Source organism: Megalobrama amblycephala, linkage group LG7, assembly GCF_018812025.1.
Source record: "Megalobrama amblycephala isolate DHTTF-2021 linkage group LG7, ASM1881202v1, whole genome shotgun sequence".
In the NCBI taxonomy this organism is placed as follows: Eukaryota; Metazoa; Chordata; class Actinopteri; order Cypriniformes; family Xenocyprididae; genus Megalobrama; species Megalobrama amblycephala.
The window spans coordinates 20,332,856-20,355,567 of record NC_063050.1 but is presented as its reverse complement, the minus strand read 5'-3'; the positions used below and the strand labels follow the sequence as shown (position 1 = coordinate 20,355,567).

Here is a 22,712-nt window from a genome sequence, read left to right as displayed (position 1 = left end):
GACATAAATAAAGATGTGTCCGGTTACACATTCACACCAGCATTTATTGCTTATAACAATATGCGAAGAACTCCTTTAGAAGTCTCAGCGGACACATAGCTGGAGTGTGAGAGCAGAGTGTGCACTATATCTGGACACACACAGCAAAAGCTCCTCACTTAGTTTACAAACCCTTCTCTGAAGCTTTCTTCAATATCTAACATAGATCGTCCTGCAAAAATGGCCAACAGAAAATGTGGCATTCCTCTGAGCACAGTAAGTAACATGCATTTATCAATTTTCTTGTAGTTTATTATGAACCACTGTGTTTTTCTGTTACTTTTTGAATTCAAAAAGGTGAAAGAATGCAGTCATTTTGACCTTTTTTGTTTGCTTTTAAGTGCTGCATTTAAGAAGCATTTTATGCTTCTTTTTCTTTATCAACACCCTATTTTCTTTATGTAGATCAGTCCAAAATTTCTTCACGCTAATTCCACAAGCCACACCTGGCCATTCAGCGCTATAGCTGAGCTGATTGGTGAGTTCTCTAGTCTAAATCACTCTTTTGTCTACTTACTTGATAAAATAGAGACAACATGTTGAAATTTTGGGTTTGCTATTAAGACCTCATTATGCTAGTGGCATTTAAAACAGTTCTTCGGTGCTGCCAACTATTTTCAAAGGAAAAAGCCTGCTCAAATGAAAGGGTTAGTTCACCCAAAAATGAAAATTCTGTCATTAATTCATCACCTTCATTTCGTTCCTAAGACTTTTCGTTTGACCACAAATGAAGATCTTTTTGATGAAATCTGAGAGAATATCTGTCCCTCCATTGACAGTACACGCAACTACCACTTTGAATGCACCATAAAAGTAATCCATGTGACTCCAGTGGTTTAACCTCAATTTTAGGAAGCTACATGAGTGCTTTGTTTGCGCAAAAACATAATTTACCACTTTATTTACAAAATATTAGTCGCCAAAGCACGTTCAGGAAAGCATGCGTGTTGTGTTGACGTGAGAGCAGACCTTATACTTGACTGCGCGTTGGAGATTAACATTTTGTAAATAAAGTGGTAAAAAAAGTTTTTTTGCGCAAATAAAACACTTGCGTCGCTTCATAAAACTGAGGTTTAACCACTGGAGTCACATGGATTACTTTAATGATGTCTTTATTAGTACCTTTCGAGGGCTCGAAAGTGGAAGTTACATAGGCTGTCAATGGAGGGACAGAAAGCTCTCAGATTTTATCAAAAAGATCTTCATTTGTGGTCTGATGATGAACGAAAGTTTTGCGGGTTTGGAATGACATGATGGTGAGTAATTAAAGGGTTAGTTCACCCAAAAATGAAAATATTGTCATTTATTACTTACCCTCATGCTGTTCCACACCTGTAAGATTTTCGTTAATCTTTGGAACACAAATTAAGATATTTTTGTTGAAATCCGATGGCTCAGTGAGGCCTGCATAGCCAGCAATGACATTTCCTCTCTCAAGATCCATAAAGGTACTAAAAACATATTTAAATCGGTTCATGTGAGTACAGTGGTTCAATATTAATATTATAAAGCGACGAGAATATTTTTAGTGAGCCAAAAAAGCAAAATAACGACTTATTTAGTGATGGCCGATTTCAAAACACTGCTTCAGGAAGCTTCGGAGCGTTATGATTCTTCTGTGTCGAATCATGATTAAGATCGCGTGTCAAACCGCCAAACGGCTGAAATCACGTGACTTTGGCGCTCCGAACCGCTGATTCGACACTCTGATTCATTAAGCAGTGTTTTGAAATCAGCCATCACTTTATAAGTCGTTATTTAGTTTTTTTTTTTGGCGCACCAAAAATATTCTCATCACTTTATAATATTAATACTGAACCACTGTACTCACATGAACCGATTTAAATATGTTTTTATTACCTTAATGCATCTTGAGAGAGGAAGTGTCATTGCTGCCTATGGAGGTCTCACGGAGCCATCGGATTTCAACTAAAATATCTTAATTTGCGTTCCGAAGATTAACGAAGGTCTTACGGGTACGAAACGGCATGAGGGTAAGTAATAAATGACAGAATTTTCATTTTTTGATGAACTAACCCTTTTAGTCGCTAAATGTCGTCATACGCCAAATGTCGACACTTGATCTGTTTTCTCACCTAATACGTGTTCACATACTGGATTTTATTATTAATATAGCCGAATGTCTAATAAAGCTGTTCTCATTTACATATTTTCTGTTAGATATCAAAACGAAGTGACTGACTACATGTTAACCAGGAGTCCAAAAAGTAGCAAGATTTGTTGCTAGTCGCTTTTTTGAAGAGAGAGAGAGAAAGTCAAAGGGGTGTGAAAAGTCGGTAATCTAGCGCTAAATCTCGCTGCATTAGATGTACAAGTTTTGGTTGAATATTATTTTGTTTGTGCCTTTAGCAAAAAGTGACTTGTGTTGCAGATAATGCTTATGACCCAGATGTTCGTGCCAGACAGATCTGGATAGACTGGACACGTATCAGAGGACTAGACTGCCTCTCTTTTATGGATAATGGAGAGGGTTTGACCAGAGCCAGACTGCATAAGATGCTCAGGTACAAAGCACTACTACAGCATGCCTGTTCAGTCACTTAATCTAATTTATTATTCATTTTAAGTACAGCAATTGAAAAGTGTGTGAAATGGACTTGTAATTACTGGTTGCTGTAATTGCAAGAGAATCAAGTACTCTTAGTCACTTAATTCAGGGGATTCACAGTGGTCTTATGTCATTAGCACTAAAAGCCTATAACATTAAACCAACATTGAGCGCTAGGGCCCACTGCCAGAACAATTAAGAACACCTAATTGGCGTCTTGTAATCACTATACTCATCATGCCTGGAGTTGTGAATGAATGAAGCTGTAAACTTTTGACCAGGTCATCTATTAAGTAATGATCGGTTGTGTGAAATATATATAGGCTACCGTTCAAAATTATTTTTCTAATGTTTTTGAAAGAAGTCTCTTATGCAAACCAAGGCTGCATTTATTTGATCAAAAATACAGTAAATATAGTAATTTTGTGAAATGTTATTACAATTTAAAGTAACTGTTTTCTATTTGAATATATTTTAAAATGTAATTTATTCCTGTGATGGCAAAGCTGAATTTTCAGCATCATTACTGTCACACGATATTCTAATATGCTGATTTGGTGCTGTTGAAAACAGCGAGCACTGTGATTTTTCCAAGTAAGACATGTTGTTGATCCAGGAACAACATTCTTTGTCCTAACCCTATTCCTATTCCTACCCCTAAACCTAACCCTACCCATAAGTTATCCCTAAAATCAGAGGGAAATGATAGATGAATAACACTGATGCAGAAGCACCTAACCCTGGATGTAAGCCTAAATTTGACATAAACTGTAAACTTCCAATCAAATCTTAATGGTTGATTGGAATGTTGTTCCAGGATTAACAAAGGTGTTGATCTGTGAACATGTTGTACTTGGTGAAATCACATTCACAGAAAAAAGCTGCGTTCCGTAATATTTTTGTGGAAAGCATAACACTTTTTTTCATGATGCTTTGATGACAAGAAAGTGTAAAACATAATTTATTTGAAATTTTGAATGCTTGTGTATATAATGCATATTAACACATTTTCCTGATGTTTTTAAGCTTTGGTTTCAGTGAGAAGAAAGCAGTGAAATTTCACATTCCAGTCGGTGTTTACGGCAATGGGTTTAAATCAGGGTCCATGCGTCTGGGAAAAGATGCCATTGTTTTCACGAAGACCAGAGACACCATGAGTGTGGGACTCCTGTCCCAGTCTTACCTCGAGGCCATCGGAGCTCAGCGAGTTTTGGTGCCCATGATCACGTTTCGACGTGATGGACATAACTAGTACTATTCTTCAGCTTTTCTTCCAGTTTTATTACAGATAGTTCAAAGATTCCATTTTTCTTTTCATTTTTAATTTCAATTTGTGGTGATTTTTTTCAATAATCCACATTCTACTAACTATAAGTAACTTTGCGACTACATGTCAGCTTGTCAACCTGAACCATAACACCTAACCCTAACCTAACAGTCTACTAATACTCTAATGAGAGTTAATTGACATGTAGTTGCAAAGTTACTTATAGTTAGTTAGTAGAATGTCTAAAGTGGGCCATCGAAATAAAGTGTAACCCAGTTTGTACATAATGTGCATGTATTTCCTAAGCTTTGACATACACTGAACTCTTGTCATCTAACCCTTGATCTCACCAGCATGGAGGATGTAGCCAGTCTGAGAGCGATCCTCACACACTCTCTCTTCAGCTCAGAGAGAGAGCTGTTCGCAGAGCTCCGCGCCATCAGCGCTGCTGGACAGACAGGAACACGCATCATCATCTGGAATCTTCGCACGTAAGCTCCGCCCCTCTTACTGGATACATGTAGGGATGGGTGAGTAAATAGATGGCTGGGGGTGATGATCTGAAGTACACTATTGTTCAAAAGTTTGGGGTCAATATGATTTAAAAAAAAAAGAAATTAATACATTTATTCAGCAAGGGCACATTAAATTGATCAGAAGTGACAGTAAAGACATTTATAATGTTACTAAAGATTTTTTTTTACTTCAAATAAATGCTGTTCTTTCAAACTTTCTCTTCATCAAAGAATCCTGAAATATTGTCACATGGTTTTCACAAAAATATTAAGCAGCACAACTGTTTTTGACATTGATAATAATAAGAAATGATCAATTATCATGCACCAAATCATCATATTAGAATGATTTCAGAAGGATCATGTGACACTGAAGACTGGAGTAATGATGCTTTGCATCACAGGAATAAATTACATTTTAAAATAAAATATTAAAATTAATGCTGTCAAATCGGTTAATCCCAATTAATCACATCTAATATAAAAGTTTGTGTTTACATAATATATGTGTGTGCACATATATAAATATGTGTGTGTGTATATGTATAGCATGTAAATAACACTGTACAAAAGGATTTTGAGAAATGTTACTCTTTACACACACATATAATTTTATATATATATGTATATATATATATATATATATATATATACATATATATATATATATATATATAAATATAACAAATGTTTATGCTAGATGCGATTAATCGATTTGTCTTAATTAAAACAGAAAACAGCTTAAATTGCAATAATATTTCACAATATTACCGTCTTAACTGTATTTTTGCTCAAATAAATGCAGCCTTGGTGGGCATAAGAGACTTTTTTCAAAAACATTTTAAAAAATCTTACCGACCTCAAACTTTTAAACACTATTGTTATAAATTGTGTTTTTCAGGACCACAAATGGCGACACTGAATTTGACTTTGACACCGATAAATATGACATTCTGATCAGGGCGACCATCAGCGAGAGGAGCAACAGTGGTCTCGTCATGACTCCAGAAAGTGAATACTCATTACGGGTGAGCATAGCACATCTCACAAGAATGAGGCATGCAATTATATCAATAGTAATAATTTACATCATCTTGTCTATGTTTCTATGAAAAGAGGTGAGTATGTCAATTGAAGGGAGGGGGTGAAAATAAGACTGTTTAGTTGGTTTATGTGCGAGATTGATTATGTTTTTGTAATGTAGGCATACTGTAGCATCTTATACCTGAAGCCTAGCATGCAAATCATTATTCGAGGGCAAAGAGTGAAGAGCCAGCTGATATCCAAGAGTCTGGCTCATATTGCGCAGGACAACTACAGGCCGTCATTCCTTGTATCCTTACAAAATATATTGTTTTTTGGCGTGCACATACATATAACTTCATCGGCGTCTCAGCATTTCTTAACTCGGTGCTCAGAACAAGCGTATACGCATCACTTTCGGATACAACACCAAAAGCAAAGAGCATTATGGGATTATGATGTACCATAAGAACAGGCTAATAAAGCCTTACGTGAAAGTGAGCTGCCAATGTAAGGTAACCAGAAATTATTGCATGTTTCTTCTGCTTCCTTTACCCATCAATTCAATACTAAAAGCTGTGGTTTGCTTTTATAACAGGCCGAAAGAAAAGGTGTGGGCGTTATTGGTGTTATAGAGTGCAATTTCCTTCAGCCCACTCACAACAAACAAGACTTTGATGACACCGATAAATACAGGTGCGCTGAACAAACGCTGTTTATCACTCTACCGGTATTTACCCCAAATGATGCCCTTGGGTTGCTTTGATGGAAAGGCTCTATTTCCTCTACAATATACAGGAAGATCATGCACAACCTCAGCATAAAGCTGGAGGAGTATTGGAACGAAATCCGCTACAAACGAAAGAAAGAGGATCCAAATTGCACAGTTGCAATAGAGGATGTGTTGTGAGTACTGCAGTCAATAACCTGTCAGTAACAACAACAAAAAATCACAGGGTTTAAAGGACACTTCTAGCTAATTTAAAGAAATAGTTATAAAACCCAAATATGAAACCTCTGTCATTATTTACTCACCCCTATGCTTTTCCAAACCCCAATGACTTTTCTTCTTCCGAGGAGAATAAAAACAGTGTTGTTACTGTTAGCTGAAACTATTAAAATTGTTTTCAGTAACTGAAATAAAGCTGAAATAAATAAAATAGCATGTAAATAACAGTGTACAAAAGGATTTTGAGATGCAAACTCACCATAAAAGTGGGCTGTGAGACTCATGCTCTAAATTCCAAATCTTCTAAAGGCATCCGATAACTTTTGGATAGAGACAGGCTTAAATTGAAGTCATTGTTCACTGAACGTTGTGATATCCATTTGAAGTAATTAAGTGATTTGTGGATAAATCATTATGATCATATCATTAAATATCTCATTCATTAAATATGTTGGACTGTTTGTATGGTTTTAAGACTTTTATGTTGTTTTTGTGTACTCTGTGAAGCTTAAACGCTCCAGTCCCCATACATTGTAAAACACGTTCTTCAAAACTTTTCATTTTGTGCTCCTTGGATAACAAAAAGCCTTGCTTCTGGAATGACCTGAGGGTGAGTAAATGACAGAATATTCATTTTTAGGTGAACTATCCCTTTAATATTTCATGGTCTTTCCTGTGTCCTCTTCTGCAAGGAAAGTTCCAGATCAAGTCTGGGTGCAGTGTGACAGCTGCCTGAAGTGGAGGAGACTTCCAGATGGCATCACTGAGCTGCCAGATAAATGGTTCTGCAGCATGAACTACGACCCACAGTTCAGGTGACAGCAACATAATCGTTTTGCCATGATATCATGAGTAAAAATGGAAAGAGGGATTCAGAGGGATCTGGTATATGTGGGAGAAGATGTACAGTATGAAGGTTAAAGGAACCCAAAGGAAGCCAAATATTTGATTTCAGCTTATGGGGAGAAATAACTGCCATTCCTTCTAGATAATTGGATTCAACTTTTTAGTTGTATCCCACAGGATTTTAATTATGCCTAACTATTAACTCCTTGCTGTATTTATCAATATGCTTATTGTTAGTTTTTACTCTGAATTCCACACAGGAACTGCTTGGTTGAGGAAGAACTAGAGGATGAGGAGGAAGATCAGAAGTCGTACCCTAAACCCTTTAAACGCCAGTAAGTTATGGTGCATTCAAGTCATGTCGGAAAGATCATATTTACGAGCTGAACGCACATGGATGTCACCAAAAAATTCGTAATTACCAATAGGGGACTTGTGATTTTCTTAGAGCTTGTGAGTTTCCTAGTTGGGGGTGTATCAGTGAGAAATATGGTGGAATCAATGGATGCAATGTCTCTAGTTGTGGCAAATTTTCATAAATTAATTAAAAACGTAAAAAAGCAAAACCCACTTGATACTCATTCTTTGTTCTTCACTTTCTAGAAATAGAGTTTAAAAACCTGTAGTTAATTAAAAGGTGCACTTCTTCTGACGAAACTGATTTCGAAAGTTGTCCCAAATGCCAGACACATTATACACCAGGGGTGTCCAAACTCGGTCCTGGATTGCCATCGTCCTGCGGAGTTTAGCTCCAACTTGCCTCAAAACACCTGCCGGAAAGTATCTAGTATGCCTAATTAGACCTTGATTAGCTGGTTCAGGTGTATTTAATTGGGGTTCGCGCAAAACTCTGCAGGACAGTGGCCCTCCCAGGACCGAGTTTGAACACCCCTGCTATACACTATGTACTTATACACTATGTACTTAAGCACTAATGTATTCAGCTGTGAAGTGTGTGAATTTTTAGAAGGTTATTTTGTCATTCCACATCAGAGTCTTATAGCCCCTTCCCCTCCACTATGTAATTTAAGATGTGACAATCGAGTGCATGAAGTGTCCAACATTACGCACTTCATTTTTCAGATAATTAAGTGCATCACCCAGGTATTTAAAGTGCACTTTTTCTATTTGAATTGTTCAGTGTAAACACACTACTCGCAGTATACTATAAACGTCATGGAATAGTGCACAAGTACGCGAATTGGGACGCACTTATAAACTCACCTGACGTCATAATTATGAATTCCCAACTCGTAAATACAAACTTCTCAGGAGGACTTGAACGCACCATTATACAGTCAATATTGCAGATTGTTTCTTGACATTAATAAGAATACCAGAACTGTTATGATATTTGGCATATTCTGGATTTATTCAGGAGGAGAAATACAAAGAGTGAGTTTGAGGAGAATGTTCCAGGGGTAAGAACATTTACAACCTTCTCAGCTAGAGAATCAAGTAGCAAATACTATTGAATCAACTCAGAGATTTTCTTTTATATATTTCTTTTTTACTCATTATTTTCCTGCATTTCCACTTTTTATCTTTAATTGTGAGAACTGAAAAACATTTAAATTATTATTATTTTTTTTAATTTTTCAAATTCACTTAGCCGTAATTGATAATTGATGTATTGATTCATAAATGTATACACTTAAAATGCAAAGTATGTAAAGTCATTAAAATTAAGCAAAAACTTAGTTGGGGCTCTATAATATATGGCTGACACTTCAGCAGGTTTACACAGTTCAGGATAGATATTATGATACTCTAAAAAGTGTTAAATCTCAGATGCCAATGCAAACTGATTATTGTCCTTTCAGAGCACACAGACTCAAGACAGACCAGGGTTGTTATCAAGCAATCAGGCACCCAGACATCCACCAGCCTCTGTTTTGTCTGGTAAAGATGCAATGCCACATAAAAGCCCTACTAAAATAGCTTTGAACCGCCTTACCATCTAGTTTGAGAGGCTCTGATGTGGCTTTTAGTTGTGATAATGAATTGCCTCATTAGAGCCCACTTACACTTTGGCTTTTCATGACAATCAATGTAGTCTGTTTTCACTAGATTTACAAATTTTGAGCATGTGATAGTGTTTTCTGCAATTTGTGTGAATACCTGTTTGCTGCCACTGTGCCTCATTAACAAACTTGCGTATATCCATCTTATCACTGCATTTAAAGGTGCCCTAGATTCAAAAATTGAATTTACCTCGGCATAGTTGAATAACAAGAGTTCAGTACATGGAAATGACATACAGTGAGTCTCAAACTCCATTGTTTCCTCCTTCTTAAATAAATCTCATTTGTTTAAAAGACCTCCGGAAAACAGGCGAATCTCAACATAACACTGACTGTTACGTAACAGTCGGGGTGTACGCCCCCAATATTTGCATATGCCAGCCCATGTTCTCAACATTATGAAAGGCATTAGACAAGGGCAGAACGTCTAGCTGAATCATCAGACTAGGTAAGCAAGCAAGAACAATAGCGAAAAATGGCAGATGGAGCAATAATAACTGACATGATCCATGATTACATGATATTTTTAGTGATATTTGTAAATTGTCTTTCTAAATGTTTTGTTAGCATGTTGCTAATGTACTGTTAAATGTGGTTAAAGTTACCATCGTTTCTTACTGTATTCACGGAGACAAGACTGTCGTTATTTTCATTTTTTAAACACTTGCAGTCTGTATAATTCATAAACACAACTTCATTCTTTATAAATCTCTCCAACAGTGTAGCATTAGCTGTTAGCCATGAAGCATATAGCCTCAAACTCATTCAGAATCAATGTAAACATCAAAATAAACACTGAACTTACGTGATTAGATATGCTGCATGACGAACACTTTGTAAAGATCCATTTTGAGGGTTATATTAGCTGTTTGAACTTTTTTTATGTTGTTTAAGGCAAGGCTCTTGGGGCGTGGAGCACCAGATTTAAAGGGCCACACACCCTGAATCGGCTCATTTCTAATTATGCCCCAAAATAGGCAGTTAAAAAAAATGAATTAAAAAAAAATGTATGGGGTATTTTGAGCTGAAACTTCACAGACACATTCAGGGGACACCTTAGACTTATATTACATCTTTTTAAAAAAAGTTCTAGGGCACCTTTAATAAGTTACATTTTATGATGAGTGACACAACAGTGTTCACCACTGTTCAAAATGTTTGGGTCAGTATGATTTAAAAGAAGTCTCTTACCAAGGCTAGTAAATACAGTAAAAACTGTAACATTGTGAATTATTATTACAGTTTAAAATAAATGTTCTATTTGTTTTTTATTATATTTTAAAATGTAATTTATTCCTTTGATAGCAAAGCTGAATTTTCAGCATCATTACTCCAGGCTTCAGTGTCACATGATCCATCAAAAATGATTCTAAAATAAATAAAATTCTCTTTAAAAAACAAACAAACTAACATTTAACATTTTGCTTTTAAAGGTATAGACTCAATTTTCCTTTCCAAAATGGCACATCATCATCTACTCACCATGTCATGTGATGTTAATCCAAACATGTATGACTTTCTTTCCTTTTCAGAACACAAAAGAATGTTTCATGTTTTGAACTTGTCCATACATGTTCTAGTCAACAACATTAAACTACATAGACTTTCATTGTATGAAAGAAACCACCACCACAGAGACATTTTTATCAAAATATCTTCTTTTGTGTTCCACAAGAATAAATGCATATATGTTTGGAACAAATTGAAGGTTAGACAGAATTTTCTTTTTCTTTTTTTGGTCAACTATGACTAGTATTCATTTGATCTTTAGGACTGTCTTTAGCTGAGAGGTCCCCTTTGCCCCTCATTAACCTGACCGCTGTCGCCAGCTCTCTGAGAAGGTAGGAATAATACAACTTCACACATATTCAACATCGGTTGCACTTTATTTTACAGTACACGTGTACTTACAGCCTCCTTACCTAACATAGTAAGCAATATAAGGTAACTACATGAGGTAAGGTCAGGCTTAGGGGTTGGTACAGGGTCAGTACCTATAGTTACTACCGAGTTATTTTAATTACTAGAAGAAGTACGTGGTATGTACATGCAGACCAAGATTGTAAAATAAAGTGCTACCCTTATTTTCTATAGTAAACATGTTTAATTTAATTGTTTATATTTACAGAGCAAAACAGACGTTTTTTACCATAGAACAACAGACACCATCCTCTCTTGTCCCCCCTCTCACCGCACCACAAGAGCTCTCCTCACAGACTCACTACTGGCCTGCTTTGAATAAGGAGAGAAAGATTCTCGCTCAATCTGAATCTGACACACTCGTGAACAAAGCTGAGAGCGAAATGATGGAGGGATTTGAGTCGCATCAGGGGCCCGCTGCTGCAGAAGAGACATGTGAAAGAGATGCGTCATCTGGGACAGGGAGGGGATACAGCCCAGCTGTGGAAGAGATAACTGAATTGCCCTTGAAAAATGAGAAGGAAGGAGAAGAGCATCATGAAGGTCATGTTGATGATGAAGAAGAGGAGGAGGAAGAGGAATGGAACTTGATAGAGGTGCAACAGTGGCAGGATGAGCTAATGGAGCTGATGCATGAGACAGCGGAGGAGAGAGACCTGTGCCGACAGGAACTGGAAGTGCTTAGAGAGCACAGCGCCGCCCTGGAGGACGAAAGGAACAAGCTCATCAGCAGGGTAAGATTGTTAGGAAGATGTTTCTTATTATAAGTTATGGAAACACCTTACAATAAGGTCTCATTTGTTATTATTAGTTAATGCAGTGGTTAACATGAACTACCTACGCTGCAAAAGAATACCACCTATTTCAACATAAAAACTTAAGTTCAGATGCTGACTTAAATTTGTAAGTATAATCAAATCGGCTGTAAATTAGATTAAACTGACTTAAAGTTAAATCTGGTATAACTTGTATAAAAGTTGAAATTGCTTAAAATAATTTCATGAGGTAATGTAAAAACATACTAATCATATTTTTTATTATTATTACAGAATTCATTAACTTTTAACTGTTAGTTCATAAAATACAATTGTCATTGTTTGTTCATGTTAAAGCTGAAGTTCAGAACTTTTGGCGCTCTAGTGGTTAATAAACAGAACTGCATGCTTCTTGTGGAAGAACATTGTAGCCGGAGCTACTTCTCTCTGTTTATGTCTATGACGAGTTACGCAGGTACTGGGCCACTCCGCGGTGGGTCCAACAGACCAGTCTAAAATAGTCCAAATATAAAGTGTACCATAATGTTTCAGGATAAGACAAAAACATGGTTTGGAAAACGGATTCATGTTGTACATTCTCATTATAAATTTTTTTTTATAAATTTTGAACACAAAAAAAGTTACAGACAGCAGCTTTAACTAATGCATTAACTAAACTTAACAACTGAAACCTTATAAAGTAAACTATTAAAATAAAGCTATTTTTTATTATCCAAAAAGGTTACAAATGGGTAAAATAAATAAATATCATGTAGAGACTTGTTGGGCCCTATCTTACACCCGGTGCAATGCAGCACCAGACACGATGCAAGTGTTTTTTGCTAGTTTCAGCCCGACGCAGTTATCATTTTCATGGGCGTGCTGGTCTGAAAATGAGGTGTGTTCAGGTGCATTGTTGGTGCATTGCTATTTTGAGGCAACTGAAATAAACTGAGCCATTGACCAACCGTAACCTAGTCTAAAGTCAATGGTGCAATATATACAGGTGCTGGTCATATAATTAGTTGATTTATTTCACTAATTCCATTCAAAAAGTGAAACTTGTATATTATATTCATTCATTACACACAGACTGATATATTTCAAATGTTTATTTCTTTTCATTTCACATAGATGATTATAACTGACAACTAAGGAAAATCCCAAATCTCAGAAAATTAGAATATTGTGAAAAGGTTCAATATTGAAGACACCTGGTGCCACACTCTAATCAGCTAATTAACTCAAAACATCTGCAAAGGCCTGTAAATGGTCTCCCAGTCTAGTTCTGTAGGCTACACAATCATGGGGAAGACTGCTGACTTGACAGTTGTCCAAAAGACGACCATTGACACCTTGCACAAGGAGGGCAAGACACAAAAGGTCATTGCAAAAGAGGATGGCTGTTCACAGAGCTCTGTGTCCAAGCACATTGATAGAGAGGCGAAGGGAAGGAAAAGATGTGGTAGAAAAAAGTGTACAACAATAGGGATAACCGCACCCTGGAGAGGATTGTGAAACAAAACCCATTCAAAAATGTGGGGGAGATTCACAAAGAGTGGACTGCAGCTGGAGTCAGTGCTTCAAGAACCACTACGCACAGACGTATGCAAGACATGGGTTTCAGCTGTCGCATTCCTTGTGTCAAGCCACTCTTGAACAACAGACGGCTTCAGAAGCAGCTAAAGACAAAAAGTACTGGACTGCTGCTGAGTGGTCCAAAGTTATGTTCTTTGATGAAAGTAAATTTTGCATTTCCTTTGGAAATCAGGGTCCCAGAGTCTGGAGGAAGAGAGGAGAGGCACACAATCCACGTTGCTTGAGGTCCAGTGTAAAGTTTCCACAGTCAGTGATGGTTTGGGGTGCCATGTCATCTGCTGGTGTTGGTCCACTGTGTTTTCTGAGGTCCAAGGTCAACGCAGCCGTATACCAGGAAGTTTTAGAGCACTTCATGCTTCCTGCTGCTGACCAACTTTATGGAGATGCAGATTTCATTTTCCAACAGGACTTGGCACCTGCACACAGTGCCAAAGCTACCAGTACCTGGTTTAAGGACCATGGTATCCCTGTTCTTAACTGGCCAGCAAACTCGCCTGACCTTAACCCCATAGAAAATCTATGGGTTATTGTGAAGAGGAAGATGCGATATGCCAGACCCAACAATGCAGAAGAGCTGAAGGCCACTATCAGAGCAACCTGGGCTCTCATAACACCTGAGCAGTGCCACAGACTGATCGACTCCATGCCACGCCGCATTGCTGCAGTAATTCAGGCAAAAGGAGCCCCAACTAAGTATTGAGTGCTGTACATGCTCACACTTTTCATGTTCATACTTTTCAGTTGGCCAAGATTTCTAAAAATCCTTTCTTTGTATTGGTCTTAAGTAATATTCTAATTTTCTGAGATACTGAATTTGGGATTTTCCTTAGTTGTCAGTTATAATCATCAAAATTAAAAGAAATAAACATTTGAGATATATCAGTCTGTGTGTAATGAATGAATATAATATACAAGTTTCACTTTTTGAATGGAATAAGTGAAATAAATCAACTTTTTGATGATATTCTAATTACATGACTTTTTTCTAAATTAAAAAAAAAATTCTCTTCATATCTGAAGAGCACGTTAGTAATATGCACCTATAGGCGCGCATACACTTTGCTTATTACACACACACAGGGATGCACAGCAGCACACAAACATGTCAAATATTAAAAATAAAAGTATCACATTGTAAAAGATTATGTGCATAAAGATAAAAATGCTTTGGTGGAAACCGGCATGTCCCGTAGATAGTATGCTTGCGTGCTTTAACCTCATGCACAAGCAGATCCGTTTCCTCGCTAGTTTTTCCGCTTGCAAATTCCGCCATGTAAATAGCGAATTCGCCATGGTGCAAGCGCAACTGGCTTTTAAAGGGAATGGGAGATGAGACTCTGATTGGTTTATTTCACGTTACGCCCAAAACACATCCATGACTCATTAAGAGAATGGGGATAACCCTTTTAGACCATGCACCAGGCACGCTGACCATTTTTCCCATTGTTAAATTAGCAAAAGTGGATTCGGACACGCCCCAAGTGCACTTGCGCCGTGCGCTTTAGAACGTGCTTAGATCGTTAAAATAGGGCCATTATTTTAGTATTATTTATATAGTATTTATGAATATTTTAAATTTGCTTGTATATTTATATATTCATTCATTCACAATAAGTTTTATTAATTTTATGCTTTTGTCATTTTTTTTTTTTTATTTGTTTAAATATCTATTTAGCATTCATGTTTATTTCAACTTTAGTTTTAGGAATTTTAGTTCTTCAATATGAACTTTTTTTTAATTTATTTTATTATTTTTTTACTTCAGTTAGTTGCCAAGGCAATATTTAAAAAAGTTTAAGTTTGTCTTTTGGAACTAAGTCTATTTATGCATGTTTTTCCTAAATGTCTTGAATTTTCCATGTGCCGTGTCTAGCTGGAGAGGGTAGAGGAGGAGAAGACCAGCCTTTCTGCCCTGTGTGATCAGCTGAAGAGTCAACTGTCGGAGCTCAGGGAACAGAGCCAGAGAGGAAAGGAAGAGAAAGACGACAGCTCCAAACTGAGGACACTGCGTCTAAATCTGAGCCGTCTGCTGGTGTCTTTCATTCCTTCTCTTCATCTTGAGCATGTGGACTACAACAGTGATATCATAGATACGATCCTCATCCAGGTTCTAGAACACATCACATGAAAGAGTCTCTCTGATTTTCAGAATGTCAGGTTTGATTCTTATTGAAAATGGAAATCACTAATTTGTACAGTATATACACCTAGAATTTCTTGTGTTGGTATGAAATTTGATTATATTGTTGTAACTGGGTGAAATTTCACATATACTTCATGTACTACATATACTGTCATATATTTAAATGTATGAGATACATTTATATCAAAGTACAGGAGGAGACTATGGAAGCCCATTTGTGCCAAATAAGAAAAAAATAATCATATTTTGTAAATCTTATGACAAAAAAGTCAAAATTATGACATAAAAAGTTGATATTATGACATTAAATGTTACAATTATGAAACAAATTCAAAATTATGACATACTAGTTTATAATTGTGGTAAAAAGTTGAAATTATGACAAAACGTCAATTGACAGTCATCATTTCTGCTTTTTATCTCATCATTTTGACTTAGTAATGACATTTTTCTTTTCTTATGTGGCGTAAATGGGCTTCTAGATCACTAGAAGACAGAAGAAAATTGTTCAGGAGAAATCAAAAGGACAGCTTTGCCTGTTTTTTTTACTAGCATTTGCTGGGCTAACCTGAAAAAGCTAGTTAATCCAAATGCAAAGGAGTTTATCAGTGTGATTTAAGCTAAAGAAACCACATTTTTGAAATGTTTTGGACATTTCTGTCTTTCTTCAATCAAGTACATAGGAGCTGGACTTGCATGCCTAGAAAATGGCGCAATCAAGATGGCCGCCGAGTGAAGCGACCTGCTTTAATAAAGACTTAATATGCTCACATTCAGGTACTAGATGTTAATTTCTCATAAATTTAATTACCTGTTTTCACTATGGCCTCAATATGTTTTCTTGCTCCTTACACACACACCTTTTATTCCTATCTTATTTCTGACCTCAACACATCCTCCTCTACCTCTTAAACTGTCACTCTCACTATTAATCAAATCTACTTTTAAAGACATCCTCTAATAAATTCATAATAAGGGCACTTGGTGAACTCAGCAGTGACATATCGTCTTGCATCCATTTGTGCTGAAAATAAAACCTATAGATGTGACCTAATCATTAAAAGGTCTATTTTATTTTTGCCATCACAGTCAGTTCTTCTGCCAGGGAGAGACTGACTTAAAACAAAAATGAATACCGCAGTGAATGAAAGGTTTTCTCAATCAGTCCAATTTGTTTCGGGCCAACGCCCAACACCCAGCACTTCTCAGGGTACACTACTGTTCAAAAGTTTGGGGTCAGTATTTTTTTAATTTTTTTTAAAGAGAGAAAGAAATTAATATTTTTATTAAGCAAGTATGCATCAAATTGAACAAAAGTGACAGTAAAGACATTTATAATGTTACAAAAGATTTCTATTTCAAATAAATGCTGAACTTTTGAAATTTCTATTCATCAAAGAATCCTGAAAAAAGCTATCATGGTTTCCACAAAAATATTAAGCAACACATCTGTTTTCAACATTGCTATTAATAATAAGAAATGTTTCTTGAGCAGCCTATCATATTAGAATGATTTCTGAAGGATCATGTGACACTGAAGACTGGAGTAATGATGCTGAAAATTCAGCTTTGATCACAAGAATAAATTCCATTTAAAAACATATTCAAATAGAATATTGCCGTTTTAAGTTGTAATAATATTTCACAATATTACTGTTTTTACTGGAATTTTTGATCAAACAAATGCAGCCTTGGTGAGTGACTTATTTGAAAAACATAAAAAAAAAATCTTACTGACCTCAAACTTTTGAACAGTAGTGTTCATACAGAATTTTTATTTTTTTGGATGTTAATACAACACGCTACCCAGGCAAAATTGCCCCAGCAGATGTCAATTCTTTAGACTCTTTACCTACCAGCTGATGGAGAGGCCGAATTTCACACAACACCTGTCAGTGTTATAAATGGATGACTCTTAGGAAGCTTACGTGACTGTCTTATTGCAACCAGGCTCATTAGATGCCTAAGGTTACCAAAATATTACACTGGCCCTGCCAGGGCATAACAAGTGTCAGATGTAATGTCTTGGAGAGCAGTGGCATAGCTGTGTCATAGCCTGGTAATACAGTGATTTAAAGGACTATTTCACCCAAAAGTCATCATTAAACGCCCTCATATTGTTCCTAACCTGTATGACTTTCCTCCTTCTGTAAAAATATGATTTTCTTTAAAAAAAAAAAAAAAAAAAAAAATCACACTAGCCTACTTATAAATATAATGAAAGTGAATAGGGTAAACAGCCGATCAAGCTCCAAAATGACAAAGAACCATAGTTGGACATATAATTAGTCCATATGACTCATGCACTACTGTATATTCTGAAGCCAAACAACAAAATTAACCAAAAATCTTGCCATACATTCTTGAAAATAAAGGTTCCAAAAGAGGGTTTTCACAGCAATGCCATAGAAGAACCATTTTTTGTTCCCTAAAGAACCTTTCTGTGAACACCAATTTTTCTTAGTGTGAAGAACATTTGAATAATCTAAAGAACCTTTTTTCACTATAAAGAATGTGGAATGGAAATGTTCTGTGGATGTTAAAGGTTCTTCATGGAACCATCGATGCCAATAAAGAGCCGTTATTTTTTTTGAGTGCTCTTATGAGCTCTTAAAGTGGAACTACAATGTCTGATTTGATAATGAATTGGTCTTTGGAGTTGGATCTTTCAGTGAATTATTTGATCCATTTCACAAGACTTGAGTCAGTTCTATAGTGCATGAGTCATATGGACTACTTTTGCAGTGATATTTGAAGCTTGAAAGCTCCAAGCTTTGCTTGGATCTAGATTCTAGAACATATTCTTTTACGATCTGTCAAAATCTTTTGGATCCTTCGGTCATGCCAAGTTACGAGGTTCAGGCCAGTTCCAGATTTGCTGTTGTGTTATTCAGTTGCCGATTCCAGGATCCATCTCTGGTCGGACCATCAAAATCAAACTGGTAAGAAGTAAAAGATTTTGCCGAAGTTTGTAAATTTAGAAAAGTATGGGAAAAACAGTTGATGATTGTTACGCTTTTAAAATAAAGGTTCTTCAATGACATTAGGTTCAGCAAAGATCCCTTTTCTCATCAAGATCTTTTCCCTTCACTGTATAGGGTACTTGATTCTCTCGAAATTAAAAAAAATATCTAAAAGTAACAGGTTCTGCAGAACAGCATATTGGTCTCTTTGTTCAATTGATGGTTGGAAAGTCCTAGAAAGTTAAAAGTTCTTTAGGTCCTAATTGGGACCTTCATGTAGTGTTTTGTCTTAAAGGGTTAGTTCACCCAAAAATGAAAATTCTGTCATTTATTACTCACCCTCATGTCCTTCCAAATCCGTAAGACCTTTGTTCATCTTCGGAACACAAATTAAGCTTTCTGTCCCTCCACAGAGATCCAACACAACTACTGCTTTCAAGGTCCAGAAAGCTAGGAACGACATCTTTAAAGTGCTACATGTTGTGTTCAGACTCACGCGTCAATGCAACGCACATGCGCAAGTTTTCACCACGACGCATGCGTTTGTGTTGTGTTCACACACAAGAGCTGACATTGGTGTGTGAACACGCTTTTTATAATATGTTGTAAATAAAGGGATAAATTATGTTTTTTTACACAAGAAGGCACTCGTGACGCTTCAGTAAATTGAGTTTAAACCACTGTAGTCACATGGATTACTTTAAAGATGTCTTTACCTTTCTGGGGCTTGAAAGTGGTAGTTGCATTGTATCTCTATGGAGGGACAGAAAGCTCTCAGATTTTCCTAAAATCATCTTTATTTGTGTTCCAAAGATGAACGAAGGTCCTACGGATGTGGAATGGCATGAGGGTGAGTAATTAATGACAGAATTTTTCATTTTTAATAACCACTGTGGGATGATCTAGACTGTTTTGACGTTATAAACATTTTTTCACTTCACTTTTTATTTCATGCAGAATGTTGGTGGAGGTCAATATGAAATAGACTTGGAAAATGAGAAATAAAAAGATACCCAACCCAAATCCTGAAGTCACTAGGTCCAGAGGTCAGCCATTTTTCTTTACTTGCAAAATTAGAAAGGTCCATTTTATCCCAAGGGTTATGTGTTTTTTTTTGGGGTTTTTTTGTGATCTTTACCTCCTCTGAATATTGCATGTTGATTTATGGCCCACACGCTGAGCCAGATCCGGGTCTCAAAATGGATTTTAATGGAGTCACATTAGTGGAGTTATTGAAGATTAGGCTTATCAGACAGCTCAAATTCACTCCTCACTTAACATCAATCCATCTCAAATTATACTAGGCCTGTGAGAGTTGTGTATATATAAGGGTGCTGTTGTAAATGCATTGAGTTTTTGGTGATTTCTTGTCATCTCTTTTCTGGAAACCTCTCCATAGGACTGGTATTTAACTTAATTTTATCCGAGATAATTTCACAGTTTAGCTATTTTCACACAATGATTCATTCAAGTGTGCCCTTTAAAAGATAGGAAGTAAACTGGTCTCTGAGGAAGCAAGATTGCATTGACTCCATACCTGGTAATATGCTGTTTTGGTTGTGCTTTTGTTAGATAAAAATAGAGACTCAAATACTTTCCACCCGTCAACAGTTGCAAGCAATTACGTCTCTTACGTCTGTTGCATCTAACTTCAGGTGTGTTTGATGTAACTATTATTTTAAAATGTGGAAAAGATTAATAATAATAATAATAATAATAATAATAATAATAAAAAAAATCATAGTCATAAAGATTACTGAAGTACATTTTAACTATTTAACCTCACTATTCTACCTCAAAATTTCAGGTATAAAATGTGAGTAATTATTTGTAAAAATTTACTATCAGTTTTTGAATGTATAGTAAATTTACTGGTAGCTTGTCAGTAAATTTTGACCTAAATCTTGATGTTATACCCAAATGCATTTCCCCAGATGTCCACAAGGGGACGCTCAGTCTTCAGTACAGATTTTAAAACACAGTTATATGCATGTTCTGTCTGGAAAATATAAGAAAAGATGAAATTATTTACACTACGGTTGCTATTATTGTAACCAAAGAAACAAAAAATCACCAGAACAAGAATCAGTGTGCACAATAATTTGTATCAGTACTGACGATAATACAGCATCAATTCTTTCCAAAGCTGAGCATCCTTTGCCTCCTCCTGTAGATGCCATAAAGTGATTACACTTCTGTAGCCTTTATATAATGTTTAAATAACACATATGTAGCATTGGGAACATTCTTGAGCCTTTTCTGCTCCCCTTAAGCAGTAGCAGCATCACTAGGGAGTAAGAACATGATTGAATTCCTGGCTGTACGGTCACATCACAGATCTGAAGTCGTAATGAGGACACAACGGGCCACATACTTGCCATCCATCTCATATCGGTTTACTAGAAACGCCACTAGAGTCGAGGGGTAGATAGAAAGAGCGACTGAGAGGGTGGAAGTGAGCTGACAGAAGATATGTGGAGACTTTAACATATGCAGTGAATATCTTTCAGAATGGGCACATAAGTCTTGGCCTAAAAAACTATTCAATATTTCCACCATTTCTGCACAGGAAAATTTTTTTTTTTGAAAGAAATCAATATTTTTATTCAGCAAGGACACATTGAATTGATCAAATGTAACAGAAAAGACTTGCATTGTTACAGTAGTGTATAAGGTTTCATTTTGGCTGACAAATATTCTATTTAGGTATTGTATAAAAAAGTGTTTGTGTGTAAATTATGCTGGGATAACTAGCCCCATTCTCCCATTTCTGACGCCACAAGTCAAGGTGATATAAAAACTAGAAACTTTTGCAAAATCCTATCTTATCTGATCAGTTACCATGGTGATTTGAGTTAGAACTTGTCAGATCTTAACTAAAGATAGGAAGTTTCTGTAATACGGCCCCTGATCTACAGTAATTCTGTGGCGGCAGTTCCGAATGAGAGCAATTATTACCTCATCCAGCCAGGATTCAACTACCTTAAAGGGATAGTTCACCCAAAAATGAAAATTTGATGTTTATCTGCTTACCCCAAGCGCATCCAAGATGTAGGTGACTTTGTTTCTTCAGTAGAACACAAATGATGATTTTTAAGTCCAACCGTTGATGTCTGTCAGTCTTATAATGCGAGTCAATGGTAACACAATTTATAAGAGTCAATAAACATGCACAGACAAATCCAAATTAAACCCTGCGGCTCGTGACGGCACATTGATGTCCTAAGACACGAAACGATCGGTTTGTGCGAGAAACCGAACAGTATTTATACAATTTTTTACCTCTAATACAGCACTATGTCCAACTGCGCTCAGCACTCGCTTAGTGAGGTCTGATCGCGCTCTGACAACGGCAGTGATGTCTCGCGCATATACTTCAATGAGTGCTCGACATTACTGCCGTTGTCAGACGGCAGTAAATTGTTCGGTTTCTCGCACAAACCGATCGTTTCGTGTCTTAGGACATCAATGTGCCGTCACGAGCCGCAGCGTTTAATATGGATTTGTCTGTGCATGTTTATTGACTCTTATAAATTGTGTTACCATTCACTCGCATTATAAGACTGACAGACGGCAGCGGTTGGAGTTAAAAATAATCATTTGTGTTCTACTGAAGAAACAAAGTCACCTACATCTTGGATGCCCTGGGGGTAAGCAGATAAACATCAAATTTTCATTTTTGGGTGAACTATCCCTTAAATAGATGGAAAATACATGATGGTAAAAGTTGCTCTATGATACAAGATTTCTGCCGTTTCTGTCAAGAAGGTCAAGCTGGTCCAATATGAGCACTAAAGGGCCATTACATCATCTCATATCAAGGATACAATGAAAAGGAAATATCTTCATGCTTTTGTAATATCTAAAATCTCTTGGTCAATTTACCCTTGAAGAGTTTAAACCAGGTTTCGAGGAAAAAGAATAGAGGATGAATGCCAAGAAGCAATAAAGCAAATACAATTTGCTTTTTTTAATCAGTTTTTGTAAACATCCTATACTTTTCCTTGAGAATATGTTGAGATATCCTAAATTGGCATTGTTTTTTTTTTTCTTCTTGTTTTAAACACATACTTTTATCTGTAACTTTTTTTTTGGTTAAA

At 36.4% G+C, this 22,712-nt stretch overlaps 1 protein-coding gene across 1 annotated transcript; it reads left to right on the top strand.

The window, feature by feature from the left end:
* Positions 1-24: 24 nt before the first annotated feature.
* On the top strand, positions 25-16,911 carry morc3b (MORC family CW-type zinc finger 3b). The gene is made up of 17 exons (XM_048196388.1): positions 25-255; positions 445-517; positions 2,432-2,564; positions 3,635-3,859; positions 4,229-4,366; positions 5,292-5,418; positions 5,595-5,723; positions 5,809-5,928; positions 6,012-6,109; positions 6,212-6,319; positions 7,055-7,177; positions 7,469-7,543; positions 8,587-8,629; positions 9,032-9,110; positions 11,004-11,073; positions 11,361-11,886; positions 15,380-16,911. The coding sequence occupies exons 1-17, from the start codon at positions 220-222 to the stop codon at positions 15,632-15,634; spliced, it is 2,358 nt and encodes a 785-aa protein (XP_048052345.1). The 5' UTR covers positions 25-219; the 3' UTR covers positions 15,635-16,911.
* The last annotated feature ends 5,801 nt before the right edge of the window (positions 16,912-22,712 follow it).